This window comes from Stereum hirsutum (genome assembly GCF_000264905.1).
Source record: "Stereum hirsutum FP-91666 SS1 unplaced genomic scaffold STEHIscaffold_4, whole genome shotgun sequence".
NCBI lineage: Eukaryota > Fungi > Basidiomycota > Agaricomycetes > Russulales > Stereaceae > Stereum > Stereum hirsutum.
Window position 1 is genome coordinate 226,972 of NW_006763134.1, and position 14,743 is coordinate 241,714.

General features: G+C 51.4%; 4 protein-coding genes across 4 annotated transcripts; 2 read left to right on the forward strand and 2 right to left on the reverse strand.

Moving 5' to 3' along the window:
* Window positions 1-1,869: 1,869 nt before the first annotated feature.
* Window positions 1,870-2,939, reverse strand: STEHIDRAFT_25180 (terpenoid synthase; the record flags this gene model as incomplete). The annotated part of the gene is made up of 4 exons (XM_007301405.1): window positions 1,870-2,124; window positions 2,150-2,432; window positions 2,491-2,665; window positions 2,825-2,939. Coding segments are annotated over 4 exons (828 nt in total), but the record flags the coding sequence as incomplete, so codon positions are not given.
* A 1,891-nt stretch (window positions 2,940-4,830) lies between these two features.
* Window positions 4,831-6,495, forward strand: STEHIDRAFT_119552 (uncharacterized protein). The gene is made up of 4 exons (XM_007301628.1): window positions 4,831-5,220; window positions 5,305-5,812; window positions 5,904-6,246; window positions 6,315-6,495. Exons 1-4 carry the CDS (start codon window positions 5,073-5,075, stop codon window positions 6,345-6,347), a joined length of 1,032 nt encoding a protein of 343 aa, XP_007301690.1. The 5' UTR covers window positions 4,831-5,072; the 3' UTR covers window positions 6,348-6,495.
* A 2,016-nt stretch (window positions 6,496-8,511) lies between these two features.
* Window positions 8,512-9,736, reverse strand: STEHIDRAFT_129366 (uncharacterized protein; the record flags this gene model as incomplete). The annotated part of the gene is made up of 2 exons (XM_007301629.1): window positions 8,512-8,756; window positions 9,415-9,736. 2 exons carry the CDS (start codon window positions 9,734-9,736, stop codon window positions 8,512-8,514), a joined length of 567 nt encoding a protein of 188 aa, XP_007301691.1.
* A 2,209-nt stretch (window positions 9,737-11,945) lies between these two features.
* STEHIDRAFT_119554 (hydroxymethylglutaryl-CoA synthase) lies at window positions 11,946-14,182 on the forward strand. Its single transcript, XM_007301630.1, has 6 exons — window positions 11,946-12,102; window positions 12,175-12,301; window positions 12,395-12,605; window positions 12,677-12,822; window positions 12,889-13,616; window positions 13,688-14,182. The coding sequence occupies exons 1-6, from the start codon at window positions 11,986-11,988 to the stop codon at window positions 13,811-13,813; spliced, it is 1,455 nt and encodes a 484-aa protein (XP_007301692.1). The 5' UTR covers window positions 11,946-11,985; the 3' UTR covers window positions 13,814-14,182.
* Window positions 14,183-14,743: the final 561 nt, after the last annotated feature.

The following is a 14,743-nucleotide window of genomic DNA, read 5'->3' on the forward strand; positions in this document are numbered from 1 at the left end:
AGAAAAGATTGAGTCAAACACGATATGAACCGGTCAGAATGGCACGATTGGGTACCTCGATTTCGGATTGGTGGAGCGGGGGAATGAGAATGCTGATGTGGCAAGAAATCGTCCGATACGACTCTAATTACTGGCGCTGAGAGATACGAAATCATACAATCTGACTGAGCCAAATCCGAGTATGGTTGACCTACGGCCGTAGCTCCTCGCATGAATCCATGCTCGAGGCCTGCCGAACACAACCGGTCAAGGGACATCAAAGCCGCTATAGAGGAGACCAGGGCCAGCGAGAGAGAAAATGAGGGCAAGCTGGCGTGATTCACTTGAAGCTGATGCAGACCTACCAGACGCACAACGTTCTTTGCGACTTTATGGGCTCAAAAGCTATACACCCAGATCATATGTTTTGAAAGAACTGGGTAGGTCATACACCCTTTGAAGTACAATGCTTCGCGGCGCCTCGCCGGCAGCGCCTGCATATCTAGCATTGGAACCACCGCAATTGGGTTTCCATTCGGGCTCGTATGCCTCATATTGATCTTCGTATATATTGTACCTATAATGTAGTCGGTTACGCATGGCGCCGTAGGAGCGGCGGTGGCTTGTAGCAGTTTGAGGATGAGAAACTGTCACTGGGTGACTTTCCGTAGCAGTTTAGGAGTGTTTCTTGACGCACAGAAGCACAAATACGAGGCTCTCAGCCAATCAAGAATCGATCTGAACCTCTTTTCTGTGTTCTAGGCCTCTAGAACGTGCACAAACCCCCCACGGAAAGCCACCCACTCGCGCTAAAGCGCCCTCCGAGTTTGGTTAACGGTATCTGTCGTAGGCGGTTAGATCAACAGATCATTCTACGGCAAATAATCCAATGCATCTCTCGGACAAGATACCAGCGTCAGCCAGTGCTAGTCCGAGTCGTCGCCTGTTCAAGTTTCACAATGATATCAGAGAAATTAAGCGCATGTAGCGATTAGTACCATCCGACCCTAGATTCGACCAAGTGCAAAACAGGACTACGAGGCTCTTTAACATCCACCCGAGCACGGTCCATGTTCAACGTTCAGCTCCTACTACACGCTTTCCGGGCCTTTCTCCGACGCACCGCCATAGACGCGAACTTCGAGATTCGGAGACCGACGACAATATTCCGGACCGATGGGGCTTCAAGTTCAACGCTGCTAACAATATCGGCAGACAAGCGAAGGACAAGAACAGAGTAGAGTACACAGGCACTCGAGGAAGACGAACCTGACGACTGGTTGGGCAATCCCAGGAGCGCTAGTAGTAGGAGGCTGAGTGAGATTTACGAAGGCAAGCGGATAGTTGAATCACAAAACGGGGTCAAGATCCTAGAAGTTCTCCCTAAAAGGATGTTGCGTTGTCGTAGATGCGACGTTGGTTGAGAAAGAGAACTTATAAGTCTGAACAAAATCTGAAGGAAGAGTGCTTGATCACGCCGTGGCACTGATGTCGTGGGAGTGATAAACGTCGGAGCTTGAATCTGGAGGCGAGCGTCGAGCATTACAAAGTTTCTCGGGAGCAAACCTCAACGAACGCAAAGAGGTCTCAATTCTCTCCCTCGAGCTCGTGCAGATAGGCGACTACGAAATATGGAATATGGAATAGTGCGTCATCCCTATCCTCATAAAGACCCATAAAAGTAATCGCAGAGGAATCCAATGATTTCGCCGAGACAAGTTATTACTGTCCTCATAATCTGGTCCCATCAACCAATGTCGGACCGATGTCCTGCGCTCTCTCCGGCTGCATCAAGTTCACCCACCTCCTCTTGAAAATCTCCTTCCCCTTTTTGCCAAAGTATCGCTCGCTTTCGAACCCCCACTGGTCACTGGCGCGAACCCAGTTTCCTAATCCACAGACGTACCGCTCCACCTGCGGGTCTAGCTCCTTGCCCCATGATGGAAGACCGTTATTGTAAAGGTAGAGGAACTTTCGCTCGAGTTTCGCGTGATACTTCACAACCCAATCCATTGCACCGGCGATATCGATATCAAACTGGTTCATCGCTATCGTGATGATGTTGTGGAGGTCGTCGCCGCGAGCCTGCTCGACATTATAAGAGCAGATGTCCTGTACGGTCCAGAGTATCTGAATGAGCCGTCTCTGCGAAGTGGTCAGACTAACGTACGTTTCCAAGACATATCATATCAGTGGACAGGGCAGACAGCTGTTGGATGACCGGGTGAGCGAGAACCTCGTCTGGGAGGGTCATGTCCATCTGGAGGACGACGAACGACGGCTTCGCGCCGATCGTCTCTCTTCGCATCTCGAGATAGCTGTCGACGTCACGAATGAACCCGTGGTGGCGATCCTTCGCTTGTTGAACGACTGACTGCGTATAGCTTTCGAACGCATCGATAAACCGTCTTTGTGCCCCTGCGGTGGCGGTCTTGATGGCACGCTTCCAGAATCTGTTCCTGCCGTGTCAGAGTACTTTCTTGGTGTGGGTTTGTGTGTCGTGGAACGTACTGTCTGGTAACTTCTCCGCCGACCCATTCATCGTCAGGACGAGGCGCGTATGGGTTGCGCAGAGCATCCATTATGATGGCAGCTTGTTGGATAACGTCCTTTGGTGAAGAGACGTCGGAGTATTCGTCGAATACGAAGAACATATTCATGAGGTCGCACCCGGTACGCAGACGTTCTACACACCGTTTAAATCTCTCGTCGTTGCAAAGCAGGACGAGTGAGTTACTGACCTTCAGACTCGAGGGGGTATGCGAGCGAAGCCAACAAGTCTATAGTAGACTATGGTGAGTGGCCCACTCGAAGTCCTCGATATAGGAATTGACTGTAAACTCACTGAAATCGCAGGCATTATACGCGTGTTGAGCCTTTGGGTTGAACGCACCGAAGCTTTCGGCCCAGGCAGCGGAAGCCTTCTTCACTTCCTGATAATGAGGATTGATGTGGCGAGGCCAGGGCCAGTACTCGAGGCAATTGGGGATATAGAAACGTTGTGGGCTGTCCACGACTGTCATCGTCGATAGGCTGTACTGACGGGTAGGAAGAGAAGGTGAAGGTTGGGATGGAGTGAGCGTAGTGATTTAGACGACCAAGGTGAAAGCAGTCAAAGTAAAGCCAGATGAGGCAGGTGGGAAGGAATGGTAGGCCATGCTCGTCATATTTATGGTCTTCTGATCCCGATACAATTACACAGGGAAAATGTTTGAACTATTTGGTGGAATGCAGGAAAGGCCTTTCCGATTGCGGGTGCGAGTATGGTGTGATTTCATCCAACGGAAAGGAAAGTCCATTGCTTTCCGGGTAGAACTGACGTGTCACTTGCAGCTCTCATATGTCAGATATCATAGACGCAGGGTATAAACTTTGGCCACGATAGCCTGCTAGAAAATATCGTCCTCATAAGTCCCTCGCCGCCTGTCCGGCTTCTAGCTGCACTGCTAACAGCTGAAGAACGCTCCTGCGAGCAGATTTGCCTCATCAAACCGAAACATTATTCTCTTCCGAATTCGTTGTCAATGGTATAACGCCACAATGGCTATTGGTGCGCAGATTCAGACCTGGATTCATTGCCGCAACATTCTGATAGTCTCGTAGCATTTCAGAGAGAACGCGCGGTGATATTGACTATCTCGAGTGACGATATAGCACGAACATGATCGACTAGAACCGCTTTTGCATGCTGACTGCATTCTCCAGGTACGCTGGATCCTAGTGAGACGCGTTGGAATATATAATGGGCGATGTGGTTGGAAGCCCCTTGCTTAAAGCCTCGGATAAGGCTTGCTTGTTGAGCGGGAGTGTATTCAGGGGTATACTGAATGGGCGAAACCGATTGTTCACCTTACTGGGTCATGAAACTTGATCCTCTTCTAGGACATAGGGGTCGCCTCCTAACACCCACAGACTCTGGGCATTATCACCCTACGTCTGCGCGTTGCTAAAGGATTCAGAGGTGAGACCTGTGTTGCCGCTGGCTGTGTATCCACAAGTGATACATACTACGTTATTGCCGGCGTGTCTGTTCCAGGCGCTACTGGGTGAACTACTCATTCATCAATACCCTTCCATTTTTCTCCAAGCTCAAGGGGATTCTTGATCATCTCGAAGGCGATATTGCATAACCCGCGGCCCCTTGGTCTCCTCGAGAGCGGAGTGGTCTGGAATAGCTATAGGTGCGTTGCATTTTCGACATGCATCCTCTGACAGGCTTATTGTCCCTGCGACCTCGGAACTTATGCTGGAAGGGCCGTGGCTATTGATGGAGGATCTCTTGCCACTGTGGCCGTACTTCTGTACATCGTACAAAACAGTGAACCCTGCGACGGGAGAAAATCAGACAGCCGTAGTTTGAAAACTGGGAAGCTATTTATCCATTTGTGGTACCGTAGACAGGCGCCTCAGGTTCCTTCGAGTCTTGCAATATCGAGCTCAGGTTGATGTGCGCTCTCGATTCGATGAGAGTTTATGGCCCCTTTATCGTATCACAAGTTGTCTCTCCTCAATAATAAGGTTCATGCCGATTCAGTCAGGAGGGTATTATAAAACTAATAAAGCAGACACATCAAGAAAAAAGTGTACGTTCCAAGCAGGATCGATGCCACTGCTCCGAGTCCGCGCTCGCCACAACTTGGGCACAAGCGCCCGAACCGGCGTTTGCCGAGATTTAACTCACCTCACGATCACATGAGTAACGAAACGCGTCTTCAAAACTCTGCCTCTGAGTGTCCTACTCTACAAATTTTTGGTTTTTTTCTGTCTCTTTTTGTCTCTGGTTCTGGGCGATGTCTGTGGAGCCTTTTTCAACGTGGGCTCACGCGAGCGCCGGCGATGCCAAGTATAAAATGAGCTATCATCTGCGCTCGCGCGATAGGCGCTGATGCGGTCACAGTGTGAGTGCCATCAGGAAATCATTGTATGTTGGTCGCTGTCTGCCACTTGCCACGAATTCTTGAAAAGTCCCGTTTGTCTCTTTGTCAAACACTCTGGCGTGAAGAGTGCTAAGGAACGATGTCTCAAGCGACAGCTGAGAGTTTTGCGGCCATGATAGAAGCTGGTATGAGTGGGATAGGTATGTGGATGCTTGGATGGTTTGGAATCTGGAAGGATCTTCGTACTTGGGGAAGCAACCTCATTCAAAACGCTCGCTGATTTCATGTACTGCGACAGCTTACCTCGCAGGGATCCTTCAATACCCCGCGATATGGTACAGGATCTACAAGTACGGCGCAGACGGTGCGTTCCGCATTTAAGTACTTCACACGTACCACAACCACATACTAACCGCTCGTCTCCTTGCTCTCCAATACAATCTCCCAGGAATCTCCGTACCCAGCCAACTCCTCCTCGCCCTATCCTACCTAACCCTCTACTTCCTCCCCCTCCTCGGTCCCCACCCTTCCTTCCTGCCCTACATCCCCTCCCTAGCCTTCGCCTTCTTCTTCATCCCCTTCCCCCTCTACACGCTCTACCTCCTCCACACCCGTTCACGCGCCATCTTCCCCTACACCCTCCCCTCGTCCGAAAAATCTCAATGTTACACCATCAGCGCGATCTGTCTCGGCCTGGCCTTGATCTTTAACTACGAATGGTTCCTCTGGGGAGGCAGGTGGGGTGAATCGGGAGGAGGGAGGAGAGGCACGGGCGCGTGGGGTGTAGGCTGGTTGTACGAGATTTTGTGGGCTTTTGGGACGTATTTGGGTGCGGTCGGGGTGTGGCCTCAGTTGGCTGAGTATGAGAGGGAGGGGAGGGCGGAGTTGATGCGCGATAGGTGGTTGATGTGTTACTTGGGGTTGTTGTACTTGAGTGCGGGGATGACGGTGCTTAGGTGTGTTTTATTTGTTTATCTTTTCTGCGAGTTGTGTCGCCGTCGGGCGTAGGATGATGATCTGACTGATCGTTATTATTGATCATTGTAGGTCCTGTCTCGGCGCTGTTAACATCCATTGGGACCCCCTCGCATTCTATGCTTCCCTCTTCACCACCGTACTTTTCACGTACTACCTCATCAAAATCTTCGTCTTTCGCTCTACCTCTCCCGCGTTCTCCCTCCCTTCTTTCACTTCCTCTTCCTCTTCTCCATCCGGACGTGGACGATCGTGGTCTGCGAGGAATTGGTCCTGGCCATGGAGACGAAGCGAGTATGTCGCGCTGTCGGGCGAGGAAGAACCGTTATATGACGGACATGGAGAGGACAGTGAAGAGCAGGATCGCATTCGTGCGAGTTCGGCGGCGGCTGCAGCTCAGGCGAGACTTGCAGCGGTGAGTGATCTCTTTTAACGGAGTGATGGTTTGTCGGGCTCATGCTTTATTGGCCTTTGACATTATAGGAACGCGCTAGAGGCGCTTTGTCCGGCGAATAAGCCGCATTGGATTATGGAGTACGAGGTCTTTAGAAACACAGATTTATCTATGCGCGGTGTGGTCGGTATCCTGTGAGTGTTCTCGGGTCTTTTACGAGTCTTTTATGTGCACTGTCTTGGTTTCAGAGTGTAAGGCCCGAAGTAATTTATTGGAAACTCATCGTTTTATATGAGTATCGTGCAGTGTTCATCCCTCGGCGCCATTTTGAGCTCGAGCAACTCAGTAACGCGACAATCCGTCATACCGACACGGATTTTTATAACGCCAGTACCCTGATCATCATGCTCTTCCCTTCGTTATAAGCTATCTCTTCTTGCCCGTCGTCTTTCCTCATCGAGATTCAACGGAAGCAACTTGACTTGACAGAATCTCGCAACGCTTCTCTCCTCCCAAGCGAGCTTCAGACAACACGATCACATGCTCCGAGCATGCTTGTACAAGCAAGACTAAATGCAAAGCAAGGAAGAGCAGACACTTTTGTCGATCCGATCGCATCTTGTTTCTGCTTTGACACTCTTCGAATTCTCGTGCATTCAATTCCAAGGAAAATCCTTTCTAAAAAGGTACATACATGGGCCACAGGGGCGCTCGCGAGCAGACTCGGAGGTGGCTTGCGGCCGCAGAAACGCGCTTGTGCTCCCCGCAAACGCTTCGCGCACCTTTGTGATCAGAAATTTGAGAGGTACGTATGCGATTGATCGATTATGATCATTTTTATTCGAACCGTAGGCGGCACCTCCGTGGTCGTCCAAAGTTTCAGCACTTGAGCAGCTGGTTGACGTTCGAAACACCGAAGAGCACGAGACCGAGACTGTCAAGAACATGGAGACGCTGAAGGCGCTTCAGAATATGTGACAGCTGTTGGAGTCGGTGAAACACAGCTGAAGCAGGGATATTAGCACAACAGCGACTCATCAACGAGTTATTGGATGAGGCGCTGCCCGAGGGGTGTAAGCAGATGCGTGTTATGGAAGCGGCAGGGGGGTTGGAATTTATCGGGGCACCCTCTCCGTCACACCGCCTCGAAAACTATAACTGAAAGCGTCTGCCACTGTCCGCTCGTATCGCAACTGGCCGCACACATCTTCCTTCGTCCCGCACACATCCAATCGCATCAACGCTGCAGACGAACCTGCAAGCAATAGAGCAACCGCCACCAAGCCGCAGTGCCACACCAATCGGGGCAGAATCACCTGTCAGGGTTCCTAGGTACGAATTTGCAACGAATCCCCCCTTGTCACTGGCCCGCCACGGCGCGGGCTCGTCTTTGCCTTCAAGCAGCGGATCTGTGAAGCAGTGCCGAGACTTATAATTATTCTGTTGTTGGTTGTCGTTCCCTTTCTTTCCCCCACGTCCTTGTTCTCTTCCCTTTTGTCTGGCCACGTTTAGTTAGGTGCGTCTGGAGTCTTGTCATTCTGTCAAGGTCCCATCGATGGTACTTAGACTGACGCCTGGTGGCTCCGTACAGAACGCACTCCCTCACCCCCAACTCCAAGCTCGGCGAATTCGGATCGTATTTCGTGCTAGCACAATCCCTGCAAACTCGTGTCCACTAGGTTCATCGATTTGAGGACGTACAAAGCAACGGCATTCGACTTCTCTACAACCAACCCGTCCTTGCCAGTTTCGCCTTTCATTCGCCCGATACACAGATACACAGATCCTGACTCGACTACTCGTCGATACGACACCGCTTTGACCGCATTGCTCTGCGCCCGCATCCGCTTCCGCTGTCCATTTGAGATCTGAAGAGCAAGTTCTTGTCTTGTTCGGTGAGTCTCGTTCGTTCGTTAGCTCTTTCACCACAGTCCGTTCTTGTTGTTTCAGTCAGTTTCAGTTTCAGTTAGAACTACTCCTCACCGTGTAACACCTACGCTCCGAATCCCTTTTGTTTCGTCACTTTCGCCTTGACCTGTTGACCTTCTTCGCGGCCGGAAATTCTCTTCGTTTTCGTGCATATCGCAATCGCGTCATCCTTTCATCCGACCCGAAATCCGAATCACTGTCTCTGCCTGACTAAAAGCCGAATCTGACATCTCTGCATTCTTCAAAGCTTCCTTGCAGATCCCTCTTCTTCACGGTTCACCTGACCTTCGCACCCGACCACACCTCCCACCTTCCCCGACCACCATCACAAACACACTCACCTCTTTCCGAACCACATCACCAACCAACCACATCACCAACCAACCAACCAACTTCCAAATCAACGAACCGACAATGCGCATCCTCAACATCTACGAATCGCCCTCCTTCGAACTCGACAACACAGACAGACACCTCGCACAGACGATGGCGATCCGGCTCGGCGCGGGCGTCGTCAGCGCGCTCGCGTGTGCGGGCTTGGTACGGGTGTGGTGGGTTAAGAATCTGAGTGAGTAGCAAGTTTCTCTTCTTCTTCTTCCTACCTTTCTCTCTTTCTTGTTTCCGCCCCCCTCCCCCCCTTTTTTTTCGAAGTCTTCGTGCGGGGTGTTTGTCGGTCTTTCGGCTCGGTTGGATCCCTGTGGCGTTGGGATGTTGGGACGGAGAACCATACGTATACGGCATAATATGTCGTACGCCGTACGACGTGCACCGGAAGCTTTTAGCTTTACTCGAGTGGCGTCCGCTAGCGTCTAGCGTCTACTTCACGCTTTACGTTGATTGCACTTGGTGGCGGCACGAGGGGGATGTGCGGGTCGCTTAAAGTCGGTGGACGATACGATACCGAAGAAGCATGGGCTATTGGAAGCTGGTAGGATGATATGTACGAAGCTGCGATGCCGTGAAGTGAAGGGCAGAGTAAAAGGTGACCCTGTGGCGGCGCCTCGTTCAGACCAAACATTGGAACTTGGAACGACACGAGAGTTGCGGATGTGTGCCGAGCGCTCGGGTGTGTGTTTCTGTGTGTGAGGAGGGCGCCGTGATACTCCTGCCAGAGAGACCGCTGGCGAGCTATTATGGCCCTGCGGACGCACCTTTCTTTCTTTCTCCCTATTCCCTTCCTTTCAATTTTTTCCTTCCTTGTCCTATTGCGTTGCGTTTGGCGGTGTTGCTCGCGTTTGGGGTTATGTTCGGTGCGCTGACGGGTGTAGGTTTGAAGGAATCGGCAGCATTTGAGACATGACGCGGGCCGATGAAGTATGAAGTCTGAAGAACGACGGGCGGACGGGCGGGTGGACGATGGATGCGTTATCGTGATCGGGGAGGGGAGAGGAGAGCGCTTCGCGAGGTGGTAGAGGAGGCGGCGGTTATGAATGAGAGGAGCGGGCGAGGCAGTGGGAGGGATTGAAGGAGTGAGAGTGAGAGTGCGGGTGAGAGTGAGAGGAAGGAAGACGAAGGCGGTCGATATTCGACATTCAACATGGACACGGATATGGCGCACCTTTTCCTTTTTCACTTTTTCCATCCCACTGGTCTTTTTTTCTGTTCTGTTCCCTCTCCCTTTCCTTGTCGTTTTCGTTTCTTTCTATTTGGTTCGACTACAGTTATACGTCTCATCTCGCATCGGTATCGGATTCTGTTCTGTATTATTCTTATGGTTCGGATGAGATGGGGCGGATGGAGGGATGGAGGGTCGGAAGGTATGTTCATTCATTCGTTTCTGTCGCCTTATCATATCATATCATTTGGGATGGTTTCTGTCATCGCATCGCGCTCATGATGCATGATTCACCATCCCCGTCCTCATCTCCATCCAATCAATGAAGCATCGCTTGCTGACTTTCACTGTGATTCCCCTTTAGACTCCCCATGGCACAGTGGCACAGGCACGATTTCAGTCTCGTTCTCAGGTCTCAGGTCTCACATACATACATACATACATACTTTAACTTATTCAAGCTCGCATCGGCTTACGGCTTGGCTTGTGTATCACCCACCCACCCACCCATTCACTCACTCAGTCTCAGTCTCAGTCTCAGTCTCATTATCACTCAACTTTCTTTTGATCTGATCTGATCTCGTCGTGTCTCGTTTCTTTTATTCCTGTCTTATCTCTCTTTCTCTTTCCTCCTCGTCTCAGTCTCGTTTATCGCATGCATACACCTCTCTCTCGCTCGCTCGCGTCTTCTTTTACTATCAGATTCACTGTCACTGCTCCTCCAGTCTTTCAATCTTTCAGTTTATGTCCTCTCCTCCTCTCCCTCAGTCTCAGTCTCAGTCTCTTTTTTTTTCCTGTTTATCATCGGGCGTCGACGCCCATCCACCCACCCATCCGGCAATCGATGTAGGAATATATCTATCTCATTTTCGAGCGTTCATCCAGTGAATGAATGAATGGCTGAGTGTATGATACGATCGCTTTCACTTCACACCCTGGGTATACAATTGCTACGATTGCGACATACACGACACTGGTGACTCTCGACTCTTCAGTCTTGAAAGCTTGATGTCCCTAGTTTGCGTACTCACAATCACGACCTGGAGCCGCCTGATATCATGATCACATTCCCCATGCCGATAAACCGAGACTGAGCGTAGTAAGTCAGGACGAAGAGTGATCCTATCTGGGCGCGGGCTTGGTGAGCCCTAGCGTCAGACTGCCGGCGGTTTATGCAAACCTGTGTATCATCTTGTATCACTCGCTTATGATTACTTGTCCATCCTGCCCATGTCTCCTTTGAGAACTGAGTGTCGGACCCCTTGCGCCACGCCAGGATGCATGATGCTCGGACGCGCTGAATCCTGATTGGCTGACACGATGGTCCGTGGCTGACTAAGCGATTCAAAGCGCACCGTGAAATGAGGAAAGACATGGCGGCGATCTCATACGATGCTCATTCTTTTTGTTGTCGTCGTTGCTCTTTTGTTGTTTGACGTCTGACGGTATTTGCAACGAGTTCGGGACGGGATATGAAACGGAGATATGACACTTTGTATGAAGAATCGAGATTGGCATGAAGATTCAGACATCATGTTATGTTATGTTATGTTGCAGGTTGAAGGCGCCCGGTCTCAGACATTGCACTGCAGTGTTTTGAATAATTGTTGCGGGCGAGACAGGAGGGCGGTATGTAAAACGTAGAGTATCGTTCGAATGCCCAAACTGTCGTTGTATATTGCTGCTGGTATGCTCGCGGGCGAAGGGCATTGAGCCTGAGAGGATTGTGAGGTCTACGGCCGTCGGCCGCTCGTGCTGTAGCTGGTAGACCCTGTGCACAGTGTTTGCGGACGGTGTAAGGGGCGGTTTGATGGGAGGATTGGGAGTTCGCGAATGGGGCACGACCGCCCCGCGCGGGTTTCTCAGTCAGACATTGTAATTAACCCCGTTCGCTCGTCGTAAAGCTATGTTTTTCTCTGCGTCTAAACGGTGCGTTACAGATCGCTATCATCCAACAGCAGCCAGAGAGCGTCACAGCGTCCGTAATTCGAGTTCGTATCGGACGATTTTCAAGTCGTGCATTCCCGTTCGAGCCAATCCGAATTCGAGCGAGGCAGTCGTGCCACTCCGACCTCGACATCATTTTTATTTTTTCGCGTCTCTTCTTTTTTATCATATATTCCTTTTCGGCACATGCACCCTGGAATCTGTAACAGCCTTGTCCGCTTGCCCCTCGTCCGGTCGTATATATATCGGCTTACACCCGACGAATTGTCCCCTCCCCATCTTTTCCCCTTCCGTCCCCTTCAATATCACAACATCCACAATCAATAGCAATGGCCATCGAAGCTGCCTCCACCTCCGCCGCGCCCTCCGTCTTCGACGTCCAGGCTGAGCGTCCCCGTCCGAAGGATGTCGGTATCCTCGCCATGGACATGTACTTCCCAAAACGCGTACGTGCTTTCTGGCGTCGGTAGCAATGCCTTCTGTGTGCTCATCGTATCTTCATATGGTGGGGAGTACAGTGCATCTCGGAGGAAGACCTCGAGGTGTACGACGGTGTCGCCAAGGGCAAATACACCATCGGTCTCGGACAGTCCTACATGGCTTTCGCGGACGACAGGGAGGATATCAACTCCATCGCCTTGACTGGTGCGTTTTTTTCTTTTCTTTTTCTTTTCTTTTCGCTCATCTAACTATTCGCCGTCCAAACGCTGAACTCTGAACATGGCACACGACATGCAGTCGTCTCATCCCTCATGAAACGCTTCGACATCGACCCGCGCTCCATCGGCCGTCTCGACGTCGGCACCGAAACTATCATCGACAAGTCCAAGTCCGTAAAGACCGTCCTCATGGACCTCTTCAAAGAGTGCGGCAACCACGATATTGAGGGGTTGGACAGCAAGAACGCGTGCTATGGGAGCACCGCTGCGGTTCAGAACGCGACGAACTGGTGCGTTTATCCTTTCCTCTCCTTCCCTTGCCTTTACGTGTGGAATTCTGATGCGGGTTGGTGGTGCGCAGGATCGAGTCGCGCTCGTGGGACGGCCGCAATGCGATCGTCTTCGCTGGTGATATCGCGGTCTACGCAGAGGGCGGAGCCAGGCCCGTCGGTGGTGCCGGCGCCTGCGCCATCCTCATCGGCCCCAACGCCCCTCTCGTCTTCGAACGTACGTTCTCATCTCTTCATCTCTTCAGGTATAACAAGCTAACCTTCCTCCTCGCTTGCAAAATAGCCATCCACGGAACCTACATGGCCAACACCTACGACTTCTACAAGCCGAACCTCACCTCCGAATACCCCACCGTCGACGGCCCCCTCTCCGTCTCCACCTACATCCAAGCAATGGACGCCGCCTACTCCTCCTTCCGCTCCAAGGTCGCCTCCGGCACCAAAGCCCTCAACCCATCCGCCATCCCCTCCTCCACCGAATCGGGCAAGAAAGTCGACGAGAAGTCGGTATTCTCGCTCGCGGATGTCGATTATCCGGTGTATCACAGCCCGTACGGGAAGCAGGTGCAGAAGGGCCATGCTCGGCTATTGTTCATGGATTATCTGAGCGCACCGTCCAAGCCCGAGTTCGCGAACATCGATGCGGGATTCCTCGATATTCCGTACCCGAAGACGCTCGGCTCAAAAGAAGTCGAGAAGGCGTTCATGGCGCTTTCGAAATCGGATTATGCTTCTAGAGTTGCGCCGTCCATGCGCTGTGCGTCGAGGTGCGGGAATATGTATACGGCGTCGTTGTATGGCGGGCTAGCGAGTCTGTTGAGTACGGTGGATGGCGAGACGTTGAAGGGGAAGAGGATCAGTATGTTTGCGTTTGGGAGTGGGTGTGCGAGTACGTTTTGGACGATTAGGGTTAAGGGGGACGTCAGTGAGATCGCGAAGAAGATGGATTTGTTGAAGAGGTTGGAGAGTATGGAGGTCGTGAGCTGTGATGAGTATACGAAGGGGCTTCAGGTATGTTCTCTTTTATCTTTTCTGCACGTTTTCAGTGTTCGGTTACTGAGTAGTGGCGTTGGGCTTTGTAGCTCAGGGAGGAGAACCATAACGCGGCGCCATACCAGCCCCAGGGCGACATCAAGAATATCTGGCCCGGCGCGTTCTACCTCGACAACATCGACAGCATGTTCAGGAGGAAATACATCCAGGCTTAACTTAAGTTTCTTCTCCCTCTCGCATCCCTGCTCCATCTTCCTTCGTTCCATGTCTGCCCGTCTTCGGTCCCGGTCGCTTTACATTTAGAATGCATTCACCTACCTACCTACCTGCATACATACACAACTACCATTCATCCCCTCATCCCTTCATCCCTTCACCTTCGCCCCACACAATCCTCGTCCTCGTTCGGATCCCTCTTAAGCTTATGCTATGCTCTCTCGCGTCCGCCTCTGTCTTATGTACGTATGTCATATCTGCTCCGTAGTTCATAACTTCATACCTATCCCCCGCCTTTTCTCTTTATGTGTCGGTTTTGAGTATTTAAGGGGATGGAATGAGAAAATTAGAATTAGAAGTTCGAATCACTGATTTTGGTTTGCGGCTTGAGCTTGGGGTGGACGATTTGTCCCATGCCAGTACTAGTGTAGGCATGATCGTTTGTTAGGTTGACCGTTGTGTGCGCAAGTCCCTGTGGGTGGAATCGTTGGGGGTTGTAGGGGGTAGGATCGCGAAACTGGAACTTCGAAGAAATTATCGCTGTCCTCAGTTTGTTGAAGGAGTGGTTGGATGGTGGAAGAACTCGGAAGGCACTACGCCACCGCCACCCACCTAGACCCCCGGATTTTGCCGGACTCGGACTTTCGCAAGTTGAAGTTAACAAAGAGTTGACAAGCATAAAACACAACACCCATCCATTCAATCGTCTTGTGAAGCTACGACCTACGACCGTGGCATCCTGCTCAGCTCACTCAGATCTCTAGGCTGTTCTGCGCTTGGTTAACCGTTACATCTGGAGTTCCTGCAGCCCCTCTGCCAGGCTTGCCTGCTTCGAATTCCTAGACCGTCCTCCCATACTGAGTCGCGTCCGAGTCCACGGCTTGAAGCTTGGAGAAAATGAATCCGCTTGTTTCTGGCCAAAGTTGCCG